Source organism: Tiliqua scincoides, chromosome 9 (assembly GCF_035046505.1).
Source record: "Tiliqua scincoides isolate rTilSci1 chromosome 9, rTilSci1.hap2, whole genome shotgun sequence".
NCBI classification, from domain to species: Eukaryota; Metazoa; Chordata; class Lepidosauria; order Squamata; family Scincidae; genus Tiliqua; species Tiliqua scincoides.
Genome location: NC_089829.1, coordinates 20,713,668 through 20,738,996, shown reverse-complemented (window position 1 = coordinate 20,738,996; position 25,329 = coordinate 20,713,668). Strand labels below are relative to the sequence as shown.

The window sequence follows — 25,329 nt, the reverse complement described above, 5'->3', positions numbered from 1 at the left end:
TGGTGTATCTTGCAGGACACCCTATTTTGGGAATTGGGTTGTAGCTTTGTATATAAAGCCACAATATTGCATTGTGGATAGGTCTGGGCTTTATTAATTATCTAGAAATGTGTGTCCTACTTTTTGGCCCCCAAAAGTTGACCTTTATAAAAAAAAAATATGAGGGCGCTACTGAGGGAAGTGATGGGTTTTCCCTTTCTGTCCTCAAACAGAGTCTCAACCTTTTGAGAAGCATTCGAGAGGACTTTCCTACTTCAACATGGTGGTTGGAATAGATGGTCTTGAAGGCCCCTTCCAACTCAAACATTCTGTGCTATTCTTTTCTTCCACTTATAACACAGTCTTGACCTTGCTGCCATTCTGGATTAAGGAAAGGGACTGTCGCTGTGTGGCAAAGAACCTGCTTTGCATGCGGAAGTTGCAGATTTAATTTCCTCCCCCACCTCTAAGTGAGGCGGAGAAAGACCCTCTCCCCACCTGAATCTGAAGCTGCTGCAAGTCAGCATCAACGTGACTGTGAGCCAGGTGGACCCAGTTGTCTGACTTAGTAGAAAATGGCTTCCGAATTATGATTTGTTGATTCTTTCTTGTAGATGTGTTTTTGGTTTTATTGTGAGTTTGTTAGCTGTTAAGAGCAGGATATAAATCCTCTTTGAGTAAATCAGTGCTGAGACCTTTGCTCCTGTTTTGTGCACATGAGGTCAGAAATTGCTGGAGTGATAATTTCTGGGTGCAAGATATGCAAGCCCCTAAGTTGTGAAACTCAGGTTCCAGGCCCCAGTTTTCTGCGCATGATCTGCCCCATGCATCTTATGAGTACGCTGCATTCCGCGACCCTCATCTGGGTTGCAACCCCTGGTTTGAGAACCATTGTGCTAGAGACATCTAAGCTTAAGTGGTAGTGGAGATTGCAAGGAGACTACTGGCAGCATAGAGGGGCTATATGTATGGTGTGTCTGGAGGTGGATTTGTCCACTCTGGCAGTGGGCACTATCCTGGCTTGTCGGGCAACCAGCCCTGTGCAGTCCCTGTAAAAATCAGTACCTGCAAATGGCAGTATCTGACAAGGAAAAAGCACTGGAGAGGCATCAAGGGTGCTATGATAATGGCACTACAGTGTCAGCCTGCCAGTATCCCAGTTGCTGCACAGGCTTGGGAGGGCAGCCTGGGCATATGCATGGATTGAAGCAGTCTGTTCAACCTGTTGGGGAGGGGCATAGAGAGTTCAGACATCAGTCGGCTTGCTCCCTGGAGAGGAGGTGGCCAAGAGTGGAGAACAGAAGTGAAGCCTCTTCCTCTTCCTATCCAGATCTGGGGCCAAGGGATTCAAGTACCCAAGAGTTGCAAGTCTGGAAATGTTCAGGCTATAGTGAACGCTAGAGAAAGTCAGGGTTGGGCCTGGTGTTATAACAGATACGCTTTCTCGTAATCTGCTTTGCAGCTAGCTGAAGAGAAGAACTTTCACAAGCCTCAGGAAGCTGTAAATGAGCCTGAGAAGCCTAAAGTTGCCATCACTAAAGTGTTTGACTTTGCTGGTGAAGAAGTGAGGTGAGTTTCACTGGTTGCATCTTTGCAGTGAGGACCCACAGGAAGCCATTTGCTTCATCCTTCTGAGCAATCGGCTTTCCACTTAGAACGAGACAATCTTCTCTCGCTGTGTCTGACAAAATAGTCTTGAAATGGTAATTTTACTGTAAACTGTCATGCTTTTTTGCTCCATAACAGGGTGCCCCAAATGGCTAACAACATAGTGAGCAAGACTTGGGCCATAAAAAAAAAACACAAAATGAAACCAACAGTGAGGCAGGCAGACTGCCACTTGCTCAGATAACCCAAGCAACTATATATTTTCCAAATGCATTCCTGGGTTGGGCTGTTTTCACCTGAAATTGGGGTGGAAAGGTCAATTGGGGTTCCCTGGGCAGAGAATGGATGCCATTACTATATACTTACTCGCCTCGCAAAGCAGATCCTTCTCTAACAATCACAATATGTGGATGTGAGGGTCCTGAGAGGGGCCACCGCACACTGATCCAGGGGAGTGCCTAGTGTAGTATGTTTGAATCTGCTGTCACCAGCCCAGGAGATCAGGCTAGCCAGGGGGAGGGTGGTCCCCAAGCAGAACCCCCCTCCTGGAACAATACTGAAACTCAGGGTTCTCTGTTGAAATCACATGCGTGGTCACGACCGAAGAGCAAGGAGACGTGACAACCCGCTGTTTGCCAGAATGCAGATAACAGAATAATATGCAAAAAGTTTTTATTATTTTTAAGTCAAATAGAAGAAAAGGAATACCCGAATCAAATGAGTAAGAGACAAGTTAAAAAAAGTTTTTTTTAATGGAAACCAATTCACTGCAATCGTATCTCACCAGCAGATGACATCAGAGCACTGCAGAATCACATGCATGCATTGTAACTGAGAACTCTTGCCACAAAGTTTTGAATTGGTTTGTAAGTACCCAGAGAAGTCAGACAAAGCCACATAAAATAAAACCTGATGGTGCTACTTACACAGTCCCTATCTGATCATACCAGGATGGTCGATTCACCAGCTCATCCAACTCCTAGTTACAGAGAATGGGCTTGTTAGGCTCTCCCCTTCCCGGTCAGATGGAAAGAGAAAAAGGTTTTGCCTGCTGCAGAGTTTATCGCTCAGCTGGCAGGATCTCATCCTGCTTTCTGATTGGATGAGTGCTGTATACCTTGAAACTTGAACTCTACCTTTCCCTGCTTGGATTTCAGCCAACAGTAATCTGAGACATTCCTGAGTTTCAGTAGGGATGCAAATGACGAAGAATCTCTGAAACACTTTGCTAGCAAGAGGCAAGTGGGAAGGAAGTCCCCCAAACCTAGACATGTAGAGAATTCCACAGAGAACAGACACAACATCACAGAGAGATAGAATCACATGATTTCATGACAGTGGGGGAAGTTGATGTGGGTGGTTGGAAGAGGTGGTCTTTTTGGTACCCATAGCCCCTTACTCACTCACTTAGGCCCAAATACTAACCAATTTTCCAGCACTGTCATAGGGTGCCAATGGATCGTGTGGTGCATCCTGCAGTGAGATGGCACTCATGGAGGTCTCTTCAAAGTAAGGGAATGTTTGTTCTCTTATCTCGGAGCTGCACTGCTGTTGTATCAGTGCTGGAAAGTGGGTTAGGATTGCGCCCTTAGTGAGTTTTCATTGGGACTAGGAAGTGGGATTAAAACTCTGCTTTGCCATCCAGAGATTGAAGATTATATCAGAACATTACTTATCTGGTTGGCTTAGAAATGCCTTTCTTATTTTTGCTTCCCCCCCCCCCCCGAGATCACAGCCTAGTGATCTGCAGCTCCACTTTATCCACTGAACCAAAATGAATCCTTTCTTTCCTGTCTATCTGAACAGAATTGGGAGTACGGTACTAGGCGCCGGTGGCAGTTAATGTGTTATGAGTCCCCATTTGGACTTTACAGTGTGAAGCAGGTATGCTGGCTGTTTGTCTTATATAGAACTTAATCTTACAGATCCCAAAATGTAGGTGAAGAACCAAAAGCAAGAGCTTAGAGCCACAAGGGAAACGTCTTGTCAGTGCTTACTGTGATAAATGTCTGTTGTGACATAAGTAAAGAGTTCTGGAATCTCCATGGTTTTTCTATCATCCTAGGAGAATATTCACAGTTTAGAGAACTGAAGAGACACTTGGCCGACAAACTGAGGCAAAGAGGCAAAGAAGGAAGGCCCATAGCCAGGGAGACAGACCAGGGACAGACTGCACTTGCTCCCAGTGTGGAAGGGATTGTCGCTCCTGAATTGGCCTTTTCAGTCACACTAGACGCTGTTTCAGAACCACCATTCAGAGCGCAATACCGTAGTCTTTCGAGACTGAAGGTTGCCAACAACAAGAGAATATGCATACGAGCATTGGAGATCTTAACAAAAGTCATAGAAGGGAGGCATTTGGAGGAACTGGGCTTGTTTACCTGAATGGAAAGAGCACAGGGTGGGGGGGATGTTGACACTTTTCAGACGTTTAGGAAGGAAGAGAATCATTGTTCACCAGATCTACCAAGGATACAACAGGAAGCCATGGGTTTAAATAACAGGAAGGCGGCTTCGGGTTAAACATTTAGCAGAACTTCCTAAGTAAAAAGATCAGTTCAGTAACAGGATAAACGGACCCTCCTCGGGATGTTGTGGACTTTCCTTCCTTGGAAGTTTTCAAGGAAAAATGAAGCTTACCCATCCTTGACAGATGTCATTGACAGGTGTTGCCTAAATAAACTGCAAGGTCAAGAATGACAGGATTAAACATGGATTAGACAGCACTGCTGAGTTTACTGAGGATCTTATAACCCATTATAGGGATACTGTCGCATGTTGGAGGCAGTGTAAACCCTCTTCCCACATGCAGAAAACAAATGTGGCAACTGCTTCCATGATGCCTTGCTTCTGAGCAACCTAGAGGCATTTTGCTGGCCAGTGTTTATAAGACATTGGGCTCAATCCTATCTAGTTTTCCAGGGCTGATGCAGCTGTGGCAGCAGGGTGTGCGCTGCATCCTGTAGTGGTAGGGGCAGTCACAGAGGCCTCCTCAAGGTAAGGGAATGTTTGTTCCCTTACCTCATAGCTACATTGGCTCTGGAAAGTTGGATAGGATTGGGCCTAGTAATGCAGTTTTTTCCATTCCTAGAATCCCTTTTGCAATTATGTGCTGAGTGATGACTCCTGAAGTGGAGGAGGATTGAATTGCTTTCCTCTTCTAAGCATGTTCCAAAGCCATTGACAAGGAATAAACCATGCAGTCTCTGTAGGTTTCTGGGCAAAATGCAGCACTGTCTCCTTTTGCAAAGCAAAAGGTGAGGCACGGACATGTATAACTGTTGCTTCCTCTTAGCCACTCATGAGACAGTAGTGCTCTGCTGCAGTTTCTTATTGTGTTACAGGCACGTTGTCAGTGGCCAGCAGGGCTGGCCCAGGGCTCTCACAGCACCTGAGGCAGCATGCCAACTGCTGCTCCCTTTCCCCAATGAATTGCCAGACTCAGCTGCTCACTGTTCCTGCTCCCTGGATTTGAAAAAGAAGAGGAAGTGTGGGGGGAAAGAAGGTGGGATAGGGCGTCTCACAACAGCAATAACTGGGGCTAACAACATCTTCCTAGCCTTCCCTTAGCAACATGACTTAACACATGAAATTAACAGGAAAAAGCACGATCTTGTTTTTTGTCAAGCTTTTTAACTTTAAGAAACTGTTTTAATGCTGCTCTATTGTTTGGTGTTGTTACACAGTTTTATTTTATGTTGTTCTCCACCAGCAACACACCTTGTAAATGTTTCACCTTGTAAATGGGGCATACATTTATCAAAGAAATACAATTCAGAATAGTCCATATAAACAACCTTCAGCTCCTGGGGGGTTGGGTTGCAGAATGCATGCCTGAGAAATGATAGCATTTCAGAATCTTCTCATGGATGGGGTCATTCCTGGTGACTGAGTATGTTTCTTCCAGGACATGACCAAGAAACTCTTTCTGAAGATGTGTGGAATCTGAAGTGTTTTGATAGTGTGTTTCCAATATCAAATTCTTTTTTTTTTTCATACTAGGGCCTCAGAATGTTCTCTGTCCCCCACTCCCAATCTTCTTGTATCTAGCTGTCATGGATATGTACGTTAGGCCTTGGTTAGCATGTGAAGCCTGAACCAAACTAAGTCAGTAACGGAGAAGTGATTAGCAGTTCCTAGCTGCAAGAATGTGAGTAAACAAACAAAAAGATTGTTGTCTCTCCTTTGCTGGCCAGAAAGGACAGACAACAAGAATTACAACCCATTGGAATGTTAGCACCTCTGCAGACAGAAAGGCGCCTTATCAAGCTGATGAAGTGCAGCTGTGGATCTCCAGTTGGGAGGGGTAAGAACTAGGAGGGCTAGCAACCAGGCCCATTCCGAGAAGGTTCTGTCCCCAAAAGTTTCTGATTGGACAGTCTAAATAAGTATGAAGTCACCTCAGTACTACAGTGATGCCTCGCAAGACGAAATTAATTCATTCCGCGAGTCGTTTTGTATTGCGAAAATTTCGTCTTGCGAAGCGCGGTTTCCCATAGGAATGCATTGAAATTTAATTAATGCGTTCCTATGGGCAAAAAATGTCAGAACAAAGTCAAATTTGGTTTACAAAGTGTTTATTAAGTGCTCTTTAAAGGCATACATACTGTACAGAGGATTTCAAAAATTTCAAGCACAAAACTTCAATGCATCCTGGGTATTAACAGTTGTGCGATTTAAAACAAACCAAAACAAAAAAAATGCAAAAATATTCGTCTTGCGAAGCACAGCCATAGAAAAATTCGTCTTGCGAGTCACCAAAAAAATCGCGAAACGCTTTCGTCTTGCGAGTTTTTCGTTGCACGAGGCATTCGTCTTGTGAGGCATCACTTTATTTGCATGAGAAGTATAATAATGAGTGTCCAAAAGGTGTGTCTGGCTCCTTCTTGGACAGAGGTTTTGGGTGCAACATCCTGCACGCTGGAGCCCATTGTCCATCATGGGCATCTGGCCTTACAGGTAGCCTGAAGCTAAAAGATCTACCAGAGTAACTGACTCAGGTGAGAGATAGGGATTAATAGAGATAGCCAGCTAGCTTTATTATTTTATTGCTGATATGTTTCCTAGATGTTTATGCCTCTAGCATTTGCTGCCTTACTGTAACTTTATGTAACCTTATGTACTTAATAAACTAAATCTCTTTTACCAAGTTGTTTCATTGCCTGTTGGGGACAAAGGTTCAGAATCCTGCCTAGCCGTTCAGCAAGCTACCAAGTGCTCACTGAGGTCTAGTAACTTGAGGACTGAGGCTTTAATTGGAGAAAACACTCAGTGCCTGCAAGGGATAGAATGAAGCCTAGAGTGTCTCAGTGTCCCTGGACTGAGACACTGGTACATACAGGGTGGTGGCAGTACTACAGGACGGGTGGGCCTTGAGAGCTTTAGCGTTCGAGAACCAAGAACTCTGAGCACCCCAAACCCCCCTAGGTTTGTGTCACTAGCGTATATGTGTTCATCCCTTACTGGCATTTTACACTGTGGGGTTGGGGTAGGGGAAGGAAAACCCTTAGTGACATAGAACAGGCTTTGAATGCGGAAAGGCCTGACTTGGATCCCTGGCATCTCCAGTAAACAGCAATCTCCGGAATCTCAGACTGAGACCTTTCTGCATGGGATCGTAGAGCACCGCTGACTACCAGAGAAGACAAACACGGGGCTAGATGGATCAGTGGTCTGGCACGATAGGCAGTTAAAATGTGTTCATATGGCCTGTACCATTTTCCATTAGGGAATTGTAGGCTAGCTCTGCATATACCAAGGTCGAGGAGATTTTTGCCTTAGGTTTGGAAAGGATCTTCTGAGCTACAGGGTCCTTAGAAGTTGCTACATATTTGACTTGTTTAAAGTGGAGACTGTAGATTTCATATATAGACGATGTTGTATGAAACGTGGGAATAAACTCTCCTTAGTGTGTAAGTTGACATGGCCAACTGTAGGGAAAATGTTGGATGATAGAAAATACCAGCATTTCCACCCTCCCAAACCCTCTGCACCAGCCACCCTTAGCTAGCACAAACTCACCAGGTCTAGGCATTGTGGAGGCTGGATGTGGCCTCCGTGAGCCAGCATGCATCTTTACACCAGAGGCACAAACATGCCTTATGGCACATCTGCAAAACTCCCAGTTCAACACAAGGGACTTATGGTGATATTAGTGTCTAGTTATGATGGTGTCACTCAAAGTGTAAACAGTCTTATTCTGCATTGTGATACATAAATACAACAAAGTCTTCTGGCCCTTTATTTACGTACACACGTTGTAGCAGATACTTCCAAGTCAAAGTATGCGATTTCAGTGTACGTGGCACCACACACAGGCAATTTGAATAAATCTCTGCCCCAAGGATCTTGCAGCCTAAAACAGACAGTGGAGGAAACAATTGAAGAGGGAGAAGGGCAGGGAGAATGTGGGTGAATGCAGTTAGACAACCTAAAGCTTGTTTATGGTTGGGAATGCAGAGTGAGAGGATAAGCTAAAGGCCACATGGAAAAGGTGGATTGAAGGAAGGGAGAGAAATGCACCACATAGGGCAGCAGTTCCAAACTTAGAAAAGAGAAGGAGGTAAGAGGGATCAGATTCCTCTAAGTGAGCTGGAAGCCAGAAGTGCCTTTAGTAATTCTTGGCCCTGTGAGAGCCTGCTGCATAGTTCCACCTGTTTGAAGAAGTATTTCTGTTTTTAACATAACTATGTATATAGCAAAACAAAAACAGTTCACAATGTGGTTCACATAGCAGAAGCAATGAAGGTTGGTTCCCAGTCCCACTGGGGCTCACAATCTGAAGAAAGACATTGGCAAACAGCCACTGGGAAAGATGCTCTGCTGGAGTGAAGAGGGACAGTTGCTGTTTCCCTGCAAAGCATAAGAGAGAGTGTGAGAAGTAAGGCTACCCCTGTGTTCTGCTTTAGTCAGACCCCACCCAGAGTACTGTGTCCTAGGCACCACAGTTTAAGAGGGGTATGGGCAAATGGGAGCGGATCTAGAAGAGACTGCCTGGGACCAAAACAAATGGGTTTAGTTGCAACAAGGTAGATTCCAGTTAAATGTAAGGAAGAACTTCCTGATGGTACGAAGTGCTTGGTAGTGGAACAGTCTGCCTCAGAAAGTGCTAGGCTCTGCATCTTTGAAGGTCTTTAAGCAGAAACTGAATAGCCACCTATCTGGGATGCGGTAATTGTGGATAGCATGCACCGGTGGGGGGTTGGACTCTATGATCTTGTAGGTCCTTTCCAAATCCATGATTCTGTAACCACCCCTTGGAAACTGCCTCTTTTCCCAGTAGGAAAAGAAAGGACAGAGAGAGCATGCCAGCAGGACAGAAAGAGCACATCAACATAGGAAGCTTTCTCATGTCGAGTCAGGTTGTTGGTTAATGCAGTTCAGTGTTGCTTGGACTGACTGGCAGTAGCTTTCAGACAGGGTGTCTTTCTTAGCCCAACTGGGAAATGTTGCTGGGGATGAAACCTGACCTTCTGCAGGTACAGCTGGTGCTCTACCCGCTGAACTATGGTCCTTGCTGAGCTTTTCAATTGCCTAGATTTTTAACCAGGCTTGAGGCGGTATATGCTGTCCCAACTGTGACCAGAATAAAATCTTTTACCCCTTAGAGGGATAGATGAGGAGCTTTCAGGGGTGGTGGCTGAATACATAAAATTGATTATTAAGAGACATACTTCTATGGTGGACACAAATCGTTGAGATTACAGAATGATGTCTGGTTTAATGCTGACTGGGACGATCTGGATGGCTAAGGGTCCAATGCTATCCAACTTTCCAGTGCTGATGCAGCAGTGCCAATAGAGCATGTGTTGCATCCTGCGGGGGGAGGTGGGGGTAGTCACAGATACCTCCTCAAGGTAAGGGAATGTTTGTTCCCTTTCCTCGGGGCTGTATGGCAGTTGCATTGGTGCTTGAAAGTTAGATAGGATTGGGCCCTTGGTCATCCAACTTTTGTCTGACATTGCATGTATTTTAACTATACCAATGAAGGTCTCTTGAATCTTGTCCCTGATACTATCCTTGCAACAGCCCTGAGAGGTAGTCTGGACTGAGAGAGAATGCCTCCCTTGCCCACAATCCCCTGGTGAGCTCTGTAGTTGAGTAGGATGTGAATGTCCTAGTCTGTCCCTATACACTGACTCTTATCTGAGGTGGCTGGGTGGGCAGCAGCCCTTCAGCTGCTTGGTTTGGGCTGCGCGCAAATATTCTCACTTTAATATGCGTCCCTCCTGTTCTCGCCTCTTCTGTTACCAGGGTCACAAAGGAAGTAGATGCTACATCAGAAGAAGCGCAGTTATTTCTGAAACACCAAGAGCAGAAGGTGGCTGGCTCCACTTCCCATCCGACGGTTTCTGGGTGAGTCCTGGTGCTCTGGCCTTACTGTGTCACTTCAAAGTCTGAATTCTGCTCTGGAGGTGAGAGCGGGTACTTGTTGAGGTCTTGCAACCAGTGGGAGCTCTTCTTCCATTAATGAGTTTCTGGGGTTCTGTTCATGGTCAGATCTTCACCTGCTTCTCTGCCACTAGCCGAAGTGAATGAATGAATTGGGATGATTCTGAGGGTTTTATCTTGTGGGGGGAAGGACACCTTCACATGGATACTCCATAATTGAGTTATCACTCTTCTACCCCTGAAGAGGGGTAGAAGGGGAGCGGAGAAGTTCAAGTCCCTCTGACGGTAGTGTTTTGCTTTTTCTGTATTTGCACTCCTGGATTGCTCTGTTCCTCGACTTCTGAGCTGTAATTGCACAGGGTAATGGGTCTTGTTGTAAAACCAGGTAGGTGTGCTGCTGTGCTGAGGTTTGTTTTTCAACCTGGTACTGTTGCAGCAGGAGCCTTTTGTCTAAATAAGACTCCAGTGGTAAATGCTTCAATAGGGTGAGGTGCTCACCAGGGAGATGCAGCAGCAGAAAGCAGCAAGCCTGTTTTCCCTGCAACCTTCTCTGGAAAGGAAACCCTCTCCTTTTCTGCTTGCTACTCTTATCTTTGGTACATGCAACAGAGCGCCAGGGATCACATCAATGTTCATAACCTGTGTCCTCAAAGCCCCATCCGCTTATAAAATAATGGAGATGAGTGGACTTTGCTAGAGGCTTGAGACTTGAAAAGGAAACCCACAGAAAATGAACCTTATGGTTTGGCCATGAGTTTTACTCCTCTGCACAAGGCATTGCCACCCTGTACCTCTTTTGCAAAGACGGATGCATCTCTTGTCAACAAAACACGCAGCTGGTGCTTTAGGAGCCTCTGTATCTCATTCCTTGATGTCCATATCCAAGCCTGAGCAAAGTTCAGATGGACAAATCGGCCCTTCAGGGTTCTTCCCGGCCGCCTGGAATGCAAGTTGAGTGCAGACATCCAAGTGGGGCAGGTTGCAAGAAGCCTGTTACATAGGTAGATATTTACCCCTAAATTATTCCAGTGAAGATATGCTCATATTTCAGACACGGACCAGTTAAGTGGCCTTGTGCTGTAGATCCATGATAGGCTCTTGTCCCAAGTTTGACTTCTGACTCTCATCCCTGGGGAGAGTTTACACAATGAAATGGGTTTTGAAGTCTTCTCTGTCACCTCCTCCCAAGTTCCCTGAGGTGGCTCCATCTCAAACTTAAACCCTCTTTTAATCTTCTATGGAAAGTTGTGATAAGTGGACATGCCCAGTTTAACCTGCTGCCACAGAGGAGAAGGGAAGGCCAGATGTAGCACTGTCCACAAATGTGACCTGATTTGGTAGCTGCAGTTGGTGTGGACTGTCCCAGCAATCTTATCTCCAGATCGGGGTGTTCAGAGTCCTGCCACGCATATGTGGCTTGCGGATAATCCCAGTAACCTATAGATTCCTGCATGGAAGTTGTTGGCAACTATTTCTATGCCTCATAATATCACATGCAAAGTGCCATGCCAGTGCCCAACTGGCACAGGCCTGCAAACTGTCTATGTAATGTGTTGCATCCACTAGTAAGCAGTGCTTTGCATTATAGCCCCCTGCATGGAGGAGATGTCACATGAACATCTGTTAGAAGCAGGAAACCTGTCAGAAAAGCGGTTGGCCCTCTGGACAGTGAGGGAGGGAAAGGGGAGATAAAAGGAGACTTAGAGATGGCAGAGAAATTAAATGAGTTCTTTACATCTGTCTTCATGGCAGAAGACCTCGGGCAGATACCACTGCCTGAATGGCCCTTCCTGACCAAGGAGTTAAGTCAGATAGAGGTTGAAAGAGAAGATGTTTCAGACCTCATTGATAAATTAAAGATCAATAAGTCACCGGGCCTGGATGGCATCCACCCTAGAGTTATTAAGGAATTGGAGAATGAAGTTGCTGATCTCTTGACTAAAATATGCAACTTGTCTCTCAAAATGGCCACGGTGCCAGAGGATTGGAGGATAGCAAATGTCATACCAATCTTTAAAAAGGGAAAGAGGGGGGACCTGTTAAACTATAGGCCAGTCAGCCTAACATCCATACCGGGTAAGATGGTGGAATGCCTCATCAAAGATAGAATCTCAAAACACATAGACAAACAGGCCTTGCTGAGGGAGAGTCAGCATGGCTTCTGTAAGAGTAAGTCTTGCCTCACAAACCTTTTAGAATTCTTTGAAAAGGTCAACAGGCATGTGGATGCGGGAGAACCCGTGGACATTATATATCTGGACTTTCAGCAGGCGTTCGACACGGTCCCTCACCAAAGGCTACTGAAAAAACTCCACAGTCAGGGAATTAGAGGACAGGTCCTCTCCTGGATTGAGACCTGGTTGAAGACCAGGAAACAGAGAGTGGGTGTCAGTGGGCAATTTTCACAATGGAGAGAGGTGAAAAGCGGTGTGCCCCAAGGATCTGTCCTGGAACTGGTGCTTTTCAACCTCTTCATAAATGACCTAAAGACAGGGTTGAGCAGTGAGGTGGCAAAGTTTGCAGATGACACCAAACCTTTCTGAGTGGTGAAGACCAGACATGACTGTGAGGAGCTCCAGAAGGATCTCTCCAAACTGGCAGAATGGGCAGCAAAATGGCAGATGCGTTTCAATGTAAGTAAGTGTAAAGTCATGCACATTGGGGCAAAAAATCAAAACTTCACATATAGGCTAATGGGTTCTGAGCTGTCTGTGACATATCAGGAGAGAGATCTTGGGGTGGTGGTGGACAAGTCGATGAAAGTGTTGACCCAATGTGCGGCGGCAGTAAAGAAGGCCAATTCTATGCTTGGGATCATTAGAAAAGGTATTGAGAACAAAATGGCTAATATTATGCTATTGTACAAATCGATGGTAAGGCCACACCTGGAGTATTGTGTCCAGTTCTGGTCACCACATCTCAAAAAAGACATAGTGGAAATGGAAAAGGTGCAAAAGAGAGCGACTAAAATGATTACTGGGCTGGGGCACCTTCCTTATGAGGAAAGGCTGCGGCGTTTGGGCCTCTTCAGCCTAGAAAAGAGATGCCTGAGGGGGGACATGATTGAGACATACAAAATTATGCATGGGAAGGATAAAGTGGATGGAGAGATGCTCTTTACACTCTCACATAACACCAGAACCAGGGGACATCCACTCAAATTGAGTGTTGGGAGTGTTAGGACAGACAAAAGAAAATATTTCTTTACTCAGCGTGTGGTCAGTCTGTGGAACTCCTTGCCGCAGGATGTGGTGATGGCATCTGGCCTGGATGCCTTTAAAAGGGGATTGGACAAGTTTCTGGAGGAAAAATCCATTATGGGTTATAAGCCATGATGTGTATGTGCAACCTCCTGATTTTAGAAATGGGCTATGTCAGAATGCCAGATGCAAGGGAGGGCGCCAGGATGCAGGTCTCTTGTTATCTGGTGTGCTCCCTGGGGCATTTGGTGGGCCGCTGTGAGACAGAGGAAGCTGGACTAGATGGGCCTATGACCTGATCCAGTGGGGCTGTTGTTATGTTCTTATGAACAGTTTTTGGGCACCCTCCAGGAGAGTTGTAATGTATGCAATGGGCTCTAGATGAGGTGGGCAGCTTTTCCTGGGGAATCATAAGCAAAGGGAGCAGATTTGAGAATTATCGTCTTTCCTTCTGTGCTAAGAATGTGACACAGGACTTTGGGGCATGTATAGTTCTTGCTTTGTTAAAATCTGTGTACATCTTAGGACAGGGATTTGATGGGACAAGATTCACGTGCTAATTATCAGCAAGGAAGAAGAGATACAGTAGGCTGTGTGTGTGTCTTGCATCTGCTATTTCCTTAGTTTATGTAATGTTTCCAAAGTGTGTATGTGTGAGAGGGGCCTGTTTCTCCAAAGTGCAAATAACTCCTTGCTTGTATGTAGGAAGCTGCCTTCCATTGCATTGGACTCTTGACTGGTTTAACTCAGTAATACCCTCACAGACTGGCAGTGACCCTCCAAAGTTTCAGACAAGAATTTTTTTCTGCCCTACGTGAAGATCCCAGCAAGGATTGAAACGGACCCACTGAATGCAAGATGTGTGCTGTTCCACTGATGTTTTTCCATGAACCCTACTATAGCTGGACATCCTACTGTCAGATGCTAGAGGGTGAGGGAGTTCAGTTGCTAGTTGGGCAAGATCTATCTGTTGTCATCCCCCCTGCCCCATGTTATATTGTTGCCACCCTTTAAAGCACTCAGCACCACTGCTTCAAGAACAAAGCTTCCATTTTTCACTCCAGAAATCCCCCTTCTGCGTAACCTCAATTCAGTGTGATAATCACATCTGAAGTGACAGAGAAAATAAGCCCCCTTTGCAATAATACCTTCAGCCTCCCATTTTGCCTTATTAGAGAATTTCTTCCCATCAACACTGGGTTTGTTCTTTCTCTCTTTTTTTGCTGTTCTCTAAAATAACAGCTCTGAGTTTGTGACCTCCATGGCCTCTTGATTCTTCCCAGGCTGGTGAAAATTAAAATGAGGTAAAGGCCAACTTCAGCTTTGAAACTAAAGTCCAAACAAATTTCTTTTGTCCAGGCTGCAGGATGACTGCAAGGGTCAAGGGTCGCAGTCGAATCACTGGATCAGAATCTTGGCTTCACTAATACACGTGTTTTAAGCAGTCCAGGGTAGGCAGAAAAGCCTCTCCTCTCTTGCATATAGACTTCTCCACTCCTTGAAGCCTGGCCTTGTTTGTCCATTTTAGTCTGAGTACCGCTTTGTCCTTGAAGAGTCAGGACAGAGTCCTGAAGAGGACTTTGTCCTGAAGAGTCCAGCTTTGCAACTGAGGTTTGCAATGGAGCAACCTTGGGAAGTTGCCTGCTCCTGAGCCAGACCTTGATCCATCTCACTCAGTACTGTGTCTATAGTGGCTACTGGCAGTAGCTCTCCTGGATTTCAGACTGAGGTCTTTCCAGCTCTCCAATCAGGAATGTTCTGTTTGCTGAGCAGCTGCTCTACCACAGAGCTGCAGCCCCATCTCCAGAGCTTGCAGGGGCAACAGAATAATCCCAGCCTTCCTCTGTAACTGCACAGTGTCATTGCTTTCTAGCTGTCTATATTGAAGCTGTCTCCAAGCAGAAAACTCTTCAGCAATCAGGTTTGGAAGTTGATCCTCCTGCCAGGCCCAAAGCTCTGTCTGCTTATCTGAAAATGATGCTTGCTTTTCCTATCGCCAGCATCACCAGGCAGGACCTGTGTTCACTTCGTTGGATTGCCATTTGCTTTCCATAGTTAAGCAAGCAGAAGATCCGTGCTGAATCAGGCCAAGCGTCTATCTAGTCCAGCTTCCTGTATTTCGTAGTGGCTCACCAGATGACTCTGGGAGCACATAAGACAAGAAGACCTCTGTGTCCCATTGCAGTTCCCTTGCATCTGGCATTTGGAGATAGGCTACCTCTAAAACCTGGAGATTGCACACAGTCATCTTGACTTGCAACCTTTGATGGAGTTTTCCTCCATAAATTTGTCCAGTCCTTTTCAAGGCATCTAGGCCAGGTGCCATCACAGTGTCCAGTGGCAAAGAGTTATTCCTTTTCTCTGTTCTGACTCTCCCGCAAGTCAGTTATAGTGGATGTCCCATAGTTCTGGTGTTTTATGAGAGAGAGAACTTCCCTCTATCCACTCTATTCATCCCATATTTTTTACATCTGACAGCCCAATCCTATGCTTATCTACTCAGAATTAGGTTCCATTAGAGTCAATGGGGTTTACTCCCAGGAAAGTGTGGATAGGATTGGGCTGTCAATCGTATTCTCCCTCAGATGCCATCTCTAGATGGAAGAGCCCCAAAACTTTGTAGCCTTTCCTCATAAGCTCCAACATTGCAAGCTGCTTAATAGCCTGCATATCATAAGAGTAACTTAAGCCTTCATTTCAAGATCCATTGCAATCTTGTCTTGTGATGTTGCATCTAAGTACAGCAGGGGTATCCAGCCTGTGGACATCCAGTCCATGGAAAAAGTTCCCGCTCAATGCACTTTCAGTGTAGTCATGTCTGAGCAGTATGAACAGATTATTTTAGGAATCTCAGCCACCAGAGGGTGCAAGACTGTACTCAGCCATGTGAGTCGGGAAAGCAGTTATTGTCCAGGTGATGTCATACCATCTACAGATTTAATAATCATTAGAAAACTCTTTGTCGAGCCAGAGTGGGCCTCGTGCCTCAGCCTATCCCCACGGCACTTCCAGCACACCAACAGAACAGCCCCACCAGTTCTGTGATCAGTTCTAAATGGACAGTTTTCTTAAGTTTACTGTCAAGCCACACTGGATTGTGTGTTGTCCCCTCCCCACCACCACCCCTGGTATGTGCTGTTGTGGTTCCCATTAGTTGGCTGCCTCAAGATAAGAGACTTTCTCTTTCTCCCCCTCCCCACTCTGGCCTTGTTTTAATTTGAAGCTCCCGTCAAGAGGCCTCTTGCTCAAAAAAACGGAGCCCTTTTCAAACAGTGGCTACAGGCAATTAGACATAGCCCCAAATGAAGTACACTCCTGGAGTCCAGGCCTGTGTCTGTGCCAGGTCTTGCTCACATGTGTACAGTGGTCTGTTGGTCCTATAAGCACTCCTCCTTCTGAAAGGACGGTGAGTTTTGCAATGAATCTGCTTGGAAGGAACCTTCTGCTTGGAAGCAAGCATCTCTTGGCAGCACGGGATGCCAGCCAGCTGTGGAAATCATTTCCCACTGCTTATGAAGCCGAAGCCGCTGGTGGCTGCGTGTCCCTGACATAGAGCTGCCATGCTACTTCCCTCACACTCCCTGGACATTTGGGCCCTTCTACTGTGCCTGGACGGGGGGGGGGGGCAAGGCAGGGCAATTAGTAAGAGGCTCACTGGTTTGCCCAAGTGGTGTGGAGGAGGGGCCAGGCGACAAGCATCTGTCCTTCATTAAGCCGCTCTGTGCTTTGTGGTGGCTGGGAGCACAGCTGCAAAGCACCGATTCTGCCGGCACCAGCCAAAAGGGGAGCTTGAAGCCGCTCTGCAAATGTGCCTTGGAACAAAATGCGACTCCTGTAACGGCAGGCATTTTGCCCTGGAGCACAGCGGCACGCTCTGAAGAGAACTGGCTTGTCCTCATGTTGGGGGTGCAGGCAGAGTGCCGGGTCTCTAATTGGGCAGCAGTCATGGGCCCTGCTGGGACTGGCATTCAAGAACCTGCCAGTCCTAGTAAAAGCCAGAGGCCTCTGCTGTGCTTTGGACAAAAACGTCTCCTTTCCCAGCTCCCAGACCTTTTGGGGAGAACAGGCGCCTCGTGTTAAATTTCTCATTCCAACTGTGCATGTCCAGCCTCGTAAGTAGCAGCTATCTGACTGAGGCTGGCACTGGGTTCCTGGGAACAGTTGCTGCGCAGTCCCTGGCTTGGGAAAAGGTCTTTTTGTATGCGCTCCGGCCGGTGGCTCTTCATCTCATCTGCTTCGCTTTCCAGGCAGGATGTGTTTCCCACCTTACTGGACAGTTCTGTTTGGACTCTCTTTTGGGGAGGGCTTGCTAATGCATTGGCTTTGTTGTCCCTCCTGGTTTTGTGGGAGAAGGATGAAGCCCATCCCAGCAGCACGAGCTTCATGGTTGTCGTCAGGGATCTACACGACAGCCCTTGAGTGGGGGAGGGGGTCATCAAGACACTTTTCTTCAGCCTGCTACTTGCAGCTACCTGGTCCCACCTGTCCATCCAGAAGAAGCCAGGGAGGCTCAACTGATTTCAAGTGCTGCTGCTGCTGCAGGCCTGTTTGTTGCTTTTACTGGCAGCCCCTCCCTTTCACTGTAGGGAGACAGAGGGGGGTGGTGCCTGCCTGCTATGCTGGCTGCAAAGGGGTGAAGCACACCTGCTCTGAAGCTTTCCTGTGCTTATTTGAAAGGTCAGGAAGGTTCAAGAAAGCTGTGCATCTGTGGGGCAATCAGCACTGTACCCTGAGCTGGAAAAGAGCCAGAAAGACTATGCACCTCCACACGAGCATAGACAGGTCCTGTGAATCAGTGCTGCAGAAGCCTCCCATTGAGCCATTTCTCTTGCTCTTTCACACCTAGAGGGTACAGGTCATGAATCTTGTTATCCACTGATTTTGGCATCCACAGGGGTTCTGGGAATGGAACCTTATTTTGATTATCTTCAAGTATCTGAAGGGCTGTCACATAGAGGACTTGCCCTTTGTGGCTCCTGAGGGCATGATTAGAACCAATGGATTGGAACTACAGGGAAGTAGATTTAGGGTAGACACAAGGACACATTTCCTGAGTGCAAGAGCTGTCCAGCACTGGAACAATCTGCCTTGTGCATTTGTGGGCTCTCCTTCACTGAAGCTTTTCAAGCAGAGGTTGGACAGCCATCTGCTGGGATGCTGTAGCTGGATTGAATTGGGTGGGTATGAAAACCTCTGAGTTGGGGGGGGAATTATTATGTATTCCATGTAAACCCAAGACTTTCACAGCTAGTGAAGCAAATGCAAGCACAACCATCACATTAATTATTAAATAATCTTCTTATGTATTACAAATTTAATTGTATTTTTTGTGTGTGAGGGTGGGGGGGTTGCATGTGGTCCCCACCGTCTCAAAATTTTGCCTTCGTGGTCCCTGAGTTCCTAAAGGTTGGGAACCACTGGATTAGATGACTTCCAAAGTCCCTTCAACTTGAACATTCTGTTATCTTTCCCCATGTGTACAGCCTGTGTGTTGAAGGCCTTCACTGAAGGCCCTTCTCCAGAAGCATTTTATTTTTCCTAGGCCTTGTCAGAAAATTGGCTGTTATGTGTCATTTGCCCTTTCCAGTGCTGATTGTGTTCTGCTTCCGCTGTTTTGTTCTTGTTATGGGTGATGTTTGCTGTGGCGTGTTGAAATGTCTTCTGGCAATTGTAATGCTGCCCTGAACATATATGTGAACTTTTTATGAAGGGTGGAAAGAAAAATTATAAATAAAATTAAATGCCTGGGGCCAAACTTGCCCAAATCATAGAGATGGTCCTTGTCTGTATCGTTAGATCAGCTATCTCCGAACCGCGGCCATGCAAAACTATCGTGGGAGCAGCGCGGCAGTGGTAAAGCCATACTGTTTTGTGTTGCAGCCTCCATTCTTTGCTCCCAGTCCTGGGAGAGAGTCGTACTGGGCAGCCAGTTCTGCAGCACATTGCCCCAGAAGGCTCTGCATCTGAATTTCCAAGGGGAAGCAGTTGCCCGGTGCCACTCTCTGTCAAGATTGGGCACCAAAAAAAGGAAACTGCAGCATAGAACTGTGAGGCTTTGCTACCATTGCACTGTGCCTGAGACTGGATCTAGTGCACCTGCAAAACAGCCTGTAGGCTGTAGTTTGGCAGGCCCTAGTCTAAATAAGATAGGGTGGGTGACATCCTTCCTGAGGCAGGCTGGTGTGTGGCCCATCCTTTCCTGCCTCAGTGCATGTTACCTTGCCCCTTGTCCCTTTCTAGCCTGGCTGCTCACCTGATGGCTCTGAAGCACACTTCCAGTCTCACCTTGGATTGAGGGCTCTGACCAGGCAACACACAGAGAGACTTGCACTCCTGACAGTCCTGACTTTGGACAGGATCTTGAAAATAAAAGGTCTGGAAAATATTTCTCTCCGAATGACTCATGGCTTTCCAGTTAAATTTTTGAGGCATGTATAGCTGCATCATCCCGCCCCCCCCCCCACTGTCTTAGAATGCAAACCATTTCCTCTCCAACTTCTCAGAATGCCCCTGGATTGGCAGAAAGGAAGTTATCCCAGGAATGCAAATAAACTGTAGGCTTGAGGCTCCGCTCAATGGCTCATGCACACTTGCACTGGCATTTCTAAGTCTTCACCAGTTGACCTGCAGCAGCCCCGTTGAAGCCCTGTGGTGTTTTCCACACACTCTGGAACCTGCAGAGTGGCGCTTTGTTGTTGTATAGGGGTGGAAAGACTTACTACCAGGCAAGTGGCTGAGCTTCTGGATTTTGTGTTTTAGGGTTTTGCTTCATCTTGGGGCCAATAGGATCTGCAGAACTGGTATGGGAAAAGCCAGGATGGAAGATGCCTCTTTTCTCATGTATTTACTTGAACTATGTCTGGGCTGGCTTTCAGGTTCACTTAAGGGACCATCAGGACAGCTGACAATATTTCCTAAAAACAGCAATCAAATCAAATAGCATGAAATATCAGAACATCATCAGTGAACAGGGCATAGATCGGGGTGTCAAACTCATTTCATACAGAGGGCTGAATAGCATTCATGATGCCTGCTGAGGGCTGAAAGTGATGTCATTAGGCAGGAAGTGATGTCATTAAACAGTTCATGACCAAAAATAAGCACTTTTTCTCACTTGAGAACTCATTAGCTGCAAATGACAGAAGAGAAAATGTACATACCTTGATCATATTCTAGATATGGTAGAATATGGGCAGGAGGTCTGGTCTAGAGGGTTGAGCCTCCATTTGCCTGAAGATAACATCCGAAGGTCGCCAGTTCGAGGCCACCGGCACCATGCAGCCTTGAAGCAGTTGACAAGCTGAGCCGAGCTATTCCATCTGCTCTGAGCGTGGGAGGATGGAGGCCAGAATGTGCGACCAGATCAAGAAAGAAACACCTGAATGTTGTGGTTTCTTGAAAGATAGAAACCTTTCAAAATTGTAAAAATCCCTACGGGGATTTAAATTTGCCTGCCTATGTAAACTGCCTTGAATAAAGTCTAAGGAGAAATCTGAGGACCAAGTAAAGCGGTAGAGAAATACCTGTATTATTATTATTATTATTATTATTATTATTATTATTATTATTATTATTATTATTATTATTATTATTATTATTATTATTATTATTATAGCTCAATTTTCAAGTGGGCTGCCCTTTCAGCAGTAACACCTCAGCATAGTTCAGCAACTGAGAGCCTGAGGGCCGGATAAAAAGCTTCCGTGGGCCGCATCTGGCCGCCGGGTCTTACGTTTGAGATCCCTGGCACAGATGATAAAGCAGAAGAGCGTTAAGAACTTGGGAAACTCACAGAAAATCCACCTAAAACAAAACATGGGGCAACAAAACAAAAAGGCAACATGGGGCTTGGCAGGGAGGTCATAAGAGGAGATCACTACCAAAAAGGCCCTGCTTTGCAGCCTTCCCAGCTTCACCTTGGATGGCAGTGGGACATGAAGTACTCCCCCTGTTAACATCTGCAGTGCGCCAGCGTGTGGAAGCGGGTGGAGACCTTATGTATAATAGGCAAGTGATTATTTCTGGAGAACCAGTGTGTGGTAGAGTGTCTGGGAGCCACTTGGGTCCAAATCCCCGCTCAGTCATAAAAAGCTGACCTTGAGGCCATTTGTCCTCCTCCTCAGAGTAACCTACCTTACAGGCTTGTTGCAAGGACAGAATGGGGCAGGTGGACACTATGTATGGACACCTGAGCTCCTTGGAGGAAGGGTGGGCTACAAATGTCATAATACAAAAATGCTGACAAGGAAGTAGGTGAAATAAGGTCGGTTTCTGTCAGAGAAACAGTCCTGTGTTGTCCTCTGTACTTTTTAAAAATAACTTACATTGCAGAGCCAGACCAGTTGCTTAGCAACTAAGGAAGGCTCCCTTTCAGGATGGGTGATGCACAGACAGCCCCCCTCCCCATGTATTGCTTTTTATCTTTGTTGTAAATAAACATGGGCAGCATTCAACAATTTTATTTACTTTTTGCCTGTATTCAACTTTCCAAACTTCCTCCTTGGCCCTATATCCTGTTTTGAGACTGGAGGAGGTGTGTGTGTGTAAGAGAGGGAGAGATCTGTAGGTGCATTTTTTTCCCTGCTCAAACTCTGGGACAGGGTTGGTCTCAGGGCAGCGATCTCTAAATTTCAGCCAACACAGAAGAAGCTGCCTACTGCATCTCTGCAAGGCAGGGCCCTGAGGCTGACCAGGGTCGGAAGCACTCAGCTATCTTGTCCTACCTTCCCGGTTCTCATTTGTGAATTTTTCTGCATTTGGACCTGACCTGAATCGAGTTTGTATTCTGTCTAGTCAAGCCCAGTATTATCCCTGGAGGGAACAGAACAACCCTTGTCACTTGTTCCCCTCCTGCTAGGACCCAGGTCAGCTCTATTCCATTTGCTATCAAGTAAGACTTACCACTGGGGAAAGGCATACAGGGCCTGACTCTGAGGAATCGCTACTTTCCAAGTTGGCTTGTGTGTTTCCTTGAACCCACCATGTGTTCCATTTTGTTTTTTTCTGCCAGAGTGAAGCGGCCAAGTGGCATGACTGGCCTCCTGGGAAAGATTCATGCCAAAAAGCAGAAGCTGAGCACACTGGAGAAATCCAAGCTAGACTGGGAGAATTTCAAAGAGGAGGAGGGCATTGGGGAGGAACTGGCCATCCACAACCGAGGGAAAGAAGGGTAAGAGGGTTGGGCTTATTCCTTGGAACACTGCAGGTGCCCATACTTATTTTTCAGGTGGCAGATACAGCAAGAGCTCCTTTTCCACAAATTTGTGCAGGTGCTAAGGGAACCCTTCAGACAGCCAACAGGTGCCTAACACTGTGCTGTGGTTCCTGTAACCAGGTTGAGTGTGCATGATCCCCACGAACCCCACGGTTTTGCCTCTAGGCCTGCACAGCCAGAATTGTGCTTTGTCCTGGCCTGGTTTTGCAAAAAGGAACTCCACCCCCACGGATTCTCAAGCTGACTTATTATGTAGGGCAGGCCCCGCAGGAGGTGCCCCTGAAGTGTTGATCTGTGTGCCTGCCATCATGTAGGGCAGGCCCCCTGAGAACTCTTGGAGTGTGGGGGGGGGGTGGAAGCAGGTCTTGTTCTGTCGTGCTGCGTTACTGCAAGTGTCCACTGAGGGATCAAAGTTCCACAAAAATGTGCTTGATTTAATTAGTTTTTGCCTCAAAGTCATTACTGAAAATTATTTATAGCATGTAATTAGTTGGGCAAGTTGAGTTGTTTTGGAAAAGTCAGGTGAAGGAGTTTAACAGCACTTGATGCTTCCCAGCCTGATACCAAGGTGGGTGTGTGAGGATTCAGGGCCTGTGTGGGGACGACAGGACCCCCCTGGTCAGGGAATTGGAGCCTGGCCCTGCTCTTTGGTGCAAAAGGCTAGGGGAGGAGGGAAGATCAGCTCCTGAAGCCACCTGTGGGGCTGATGAAGACTTTCTTTATCAAACCCGGTGGCCTCAGACTCTCTGCCTGCTCTTTGTGGGCTCTGGATCTGACTCTGTGTCTCTTTCCCTACAGGTACTTGGAGAGGAAAGCCTTCCTGGAGAGGGTCGATCACAGGCAGTTTGAGATTGAGCGAAACGTCCGCTTGAGCAGCATGAAACCCTGAGGCTGTGGCTGAAACCTTGGCCCTAACAAACACCCCTCCCCTGCCATCCCCAGAAGAGAGTAGCTCTATCACCCGTCTGGATTTTCTTCTTCACCGTAATAGTAAGGAGGGTGAACTGAGGTCGCGGTGGCAGATCCTTTTCTTGCCAGGGGCTGCCGTGTGTAGCAGGCACCAGTATAGTTCTGCTGGGAACTTGTCAGTTACTGCTTGCCCGGCATAGGGGGGCTGCGGTGAGTAGTTCCCAGGTCTCCACCCTCCTGGTACTTAGGAGGATCAAGGCAGATTTTGTGCCACCCTGCCTGTTAAGGCTAACCGAATGGGCATTGATTCTGAGGGGCACCAGGTGCCAGGGATCCCAACCACTGTGGGCTTGCACAGTCTCCTCATGCAGCTAGAAGACTTTCTTCTCAAGGACAGTCAGCAGTCGTGCATCGTACTAGACCGTGGTGAATGAAGTAGCCCATTCGCCTTCTTTCTGAAGAGGGTTCCTCTTCCTGTCATGGAGTCTTAACTCCTTTTTTTCATAAAGACTTTTCCAAGATGTGGTGTTTTGGTTTTTGTTCTTTTTTTTTTTAACAAGCCCTCCAGATAATTAACCTCATTCATGCTCTGCAGGAATATAAGAGGAGCAGCAGCAGCAGCAGCAGCAGTAGCATGCATGCAAGGAAGGCCAGGGTTCACTTGTTCCTTTGAATAAAGTGTGGAATCCATTTTTGTTGGTGTGTCATTCTTGGGTCATTGGCAGAGGAGCCAGGATAGGCCTCAGCCAAGCTACGAGTATGGCAGGGATAAAGCCTGGCTGCTTCCTGTAGCAGAACTACTTTAAGCTTCTTCACGCCAAGGCTGGATGGCCACCTGTCAGGGATGCTGTACCTACCTGCATGAACAGGGCAGTTGGACTAGGTGACCACCAAGGTCTCTTCACATGATGTGATTTGGTCGGAGATTGAAAGTTGTTTTCACAGAAGTAACACAACCTGCAATGATATTTGGATGCTTTTCCTGCCCATAACCTTCAGTGGGAAAGTTGCCTGGTGCACCAGTGGCCTTGAAGGCCCTGTGGTGGGTAAGCTGGAGAGCCATCTCTCAGTGTCCTTGCTTAGGAGTGTCCCCTGGGGGGGGGGTGCTGAGAAGCAATGCATGAGACCCCTGGATTTAGCCTGGGGCAGAGGAAGTTCCTTGGCCTTCCCTCCCAGGTGCCTCAATAGAGCATCCCACAGGTCATTGCTTACACTCTCCCCGAAACTGCATAAGACATTTAGGAAGCAACATTGTTGTTCAGACAACCATGTTGTAGCCAGCCTCAGTACTCACATTCCTGAGTATGAACACCAAGCACAGCCAAGGATGGCTCCAGCCCCAAACCATCGCACCCCCTTGTTTGTGGGGTGCTACCCCTGAAGGGCTGGCACCGTCATCTAGGGTGGGTGTGGCTGCTCCTGGACAGGAAATAACTATTTACAAGTGAAGTTGAGGGAAACATTTTTAGCTGCCATTTTATAGAACTCCCAAGGTAGTAGATTTGGGGCTGTATCTTTCAAGGGCAGCCAGAAGACTGTTATATTTTTTTGCCATTGGGGATAGTATTTATTTTGTTTACTCTAGAAAATGTGATCCTGCTTTTCCATACCAAACGGCACACTCGAGGCAGCTTCCTTCAGAAAGTGAAAACACCAGTCAAACTGTCATGAATCCAGAACTAACGAGAGTAGCATAAAACAAACCAGAAGTGCCAGTGAGTCAATCTGATTGGATGTTCTGCTTCAGGCTCCTTAGTGTTTTAAGTGGTCCCTAACCTTGTTTGTCTGCCCCCTGGACTGCTTCTGCTTGGGGGGCAGATGGATGTTCACTCATCAGTGACAAGGTGCCAGAGCCAAGAGCCATATGAAGCAGGAGATGGGGGGAGGGAAGGGCCACCTCCTAATGCTTCACAATTCATTTGAGCTATAGGTTGCCTTGGAGTGGACAGGAATTTAGGAAGCTTTGCAGTGGCTCTGGTGGTGTTCCTGGAGAGGAGTTTTGAGTGATGGCCAGGAGTTCATCTGCAG

At 46.8% G+C, this 25,329-nt stretch overlaps 1 protein-coding gene across 1 annotated transcript in view; it reads left to right on the top strand.

Annotated features, from left to right (window-relative positions):
* The window catches only part of CFDP1 (craniofacial development protein 1), a 28,410-nt gene extending 4,419 nt beyond the window's left edge, over nucleotides 1-23,991 (top strand). Inside the window, exons 4-7 of the mRNA XM_066637068.1 lie at nucleotides 1,442-1,548; nucleotides 9,841-9,942; nucleotides 22,189-22,347; nucleotides 23,191-23,991. Coding sequence (XP_066493165.1) covers nucleotides 1,442-1,548; nucleotides 9,841-9,942; nucleotides 22,189-22,347; nucleotides 23,191-23,281 — 459 coding nt within the window. The 3' untranslated portion in view covers nucleotides 23,282-23,991. The remainder of the gene's footprint in view (nucleotides 1-1,441; nucleotides 1,549-9,840; nucleotides 9,943-22,188; nucleotides 22,348-23,190) is intronic.
* Nucleotides 23,992-25,329: the final 1,338 nt, after the last annotated feature.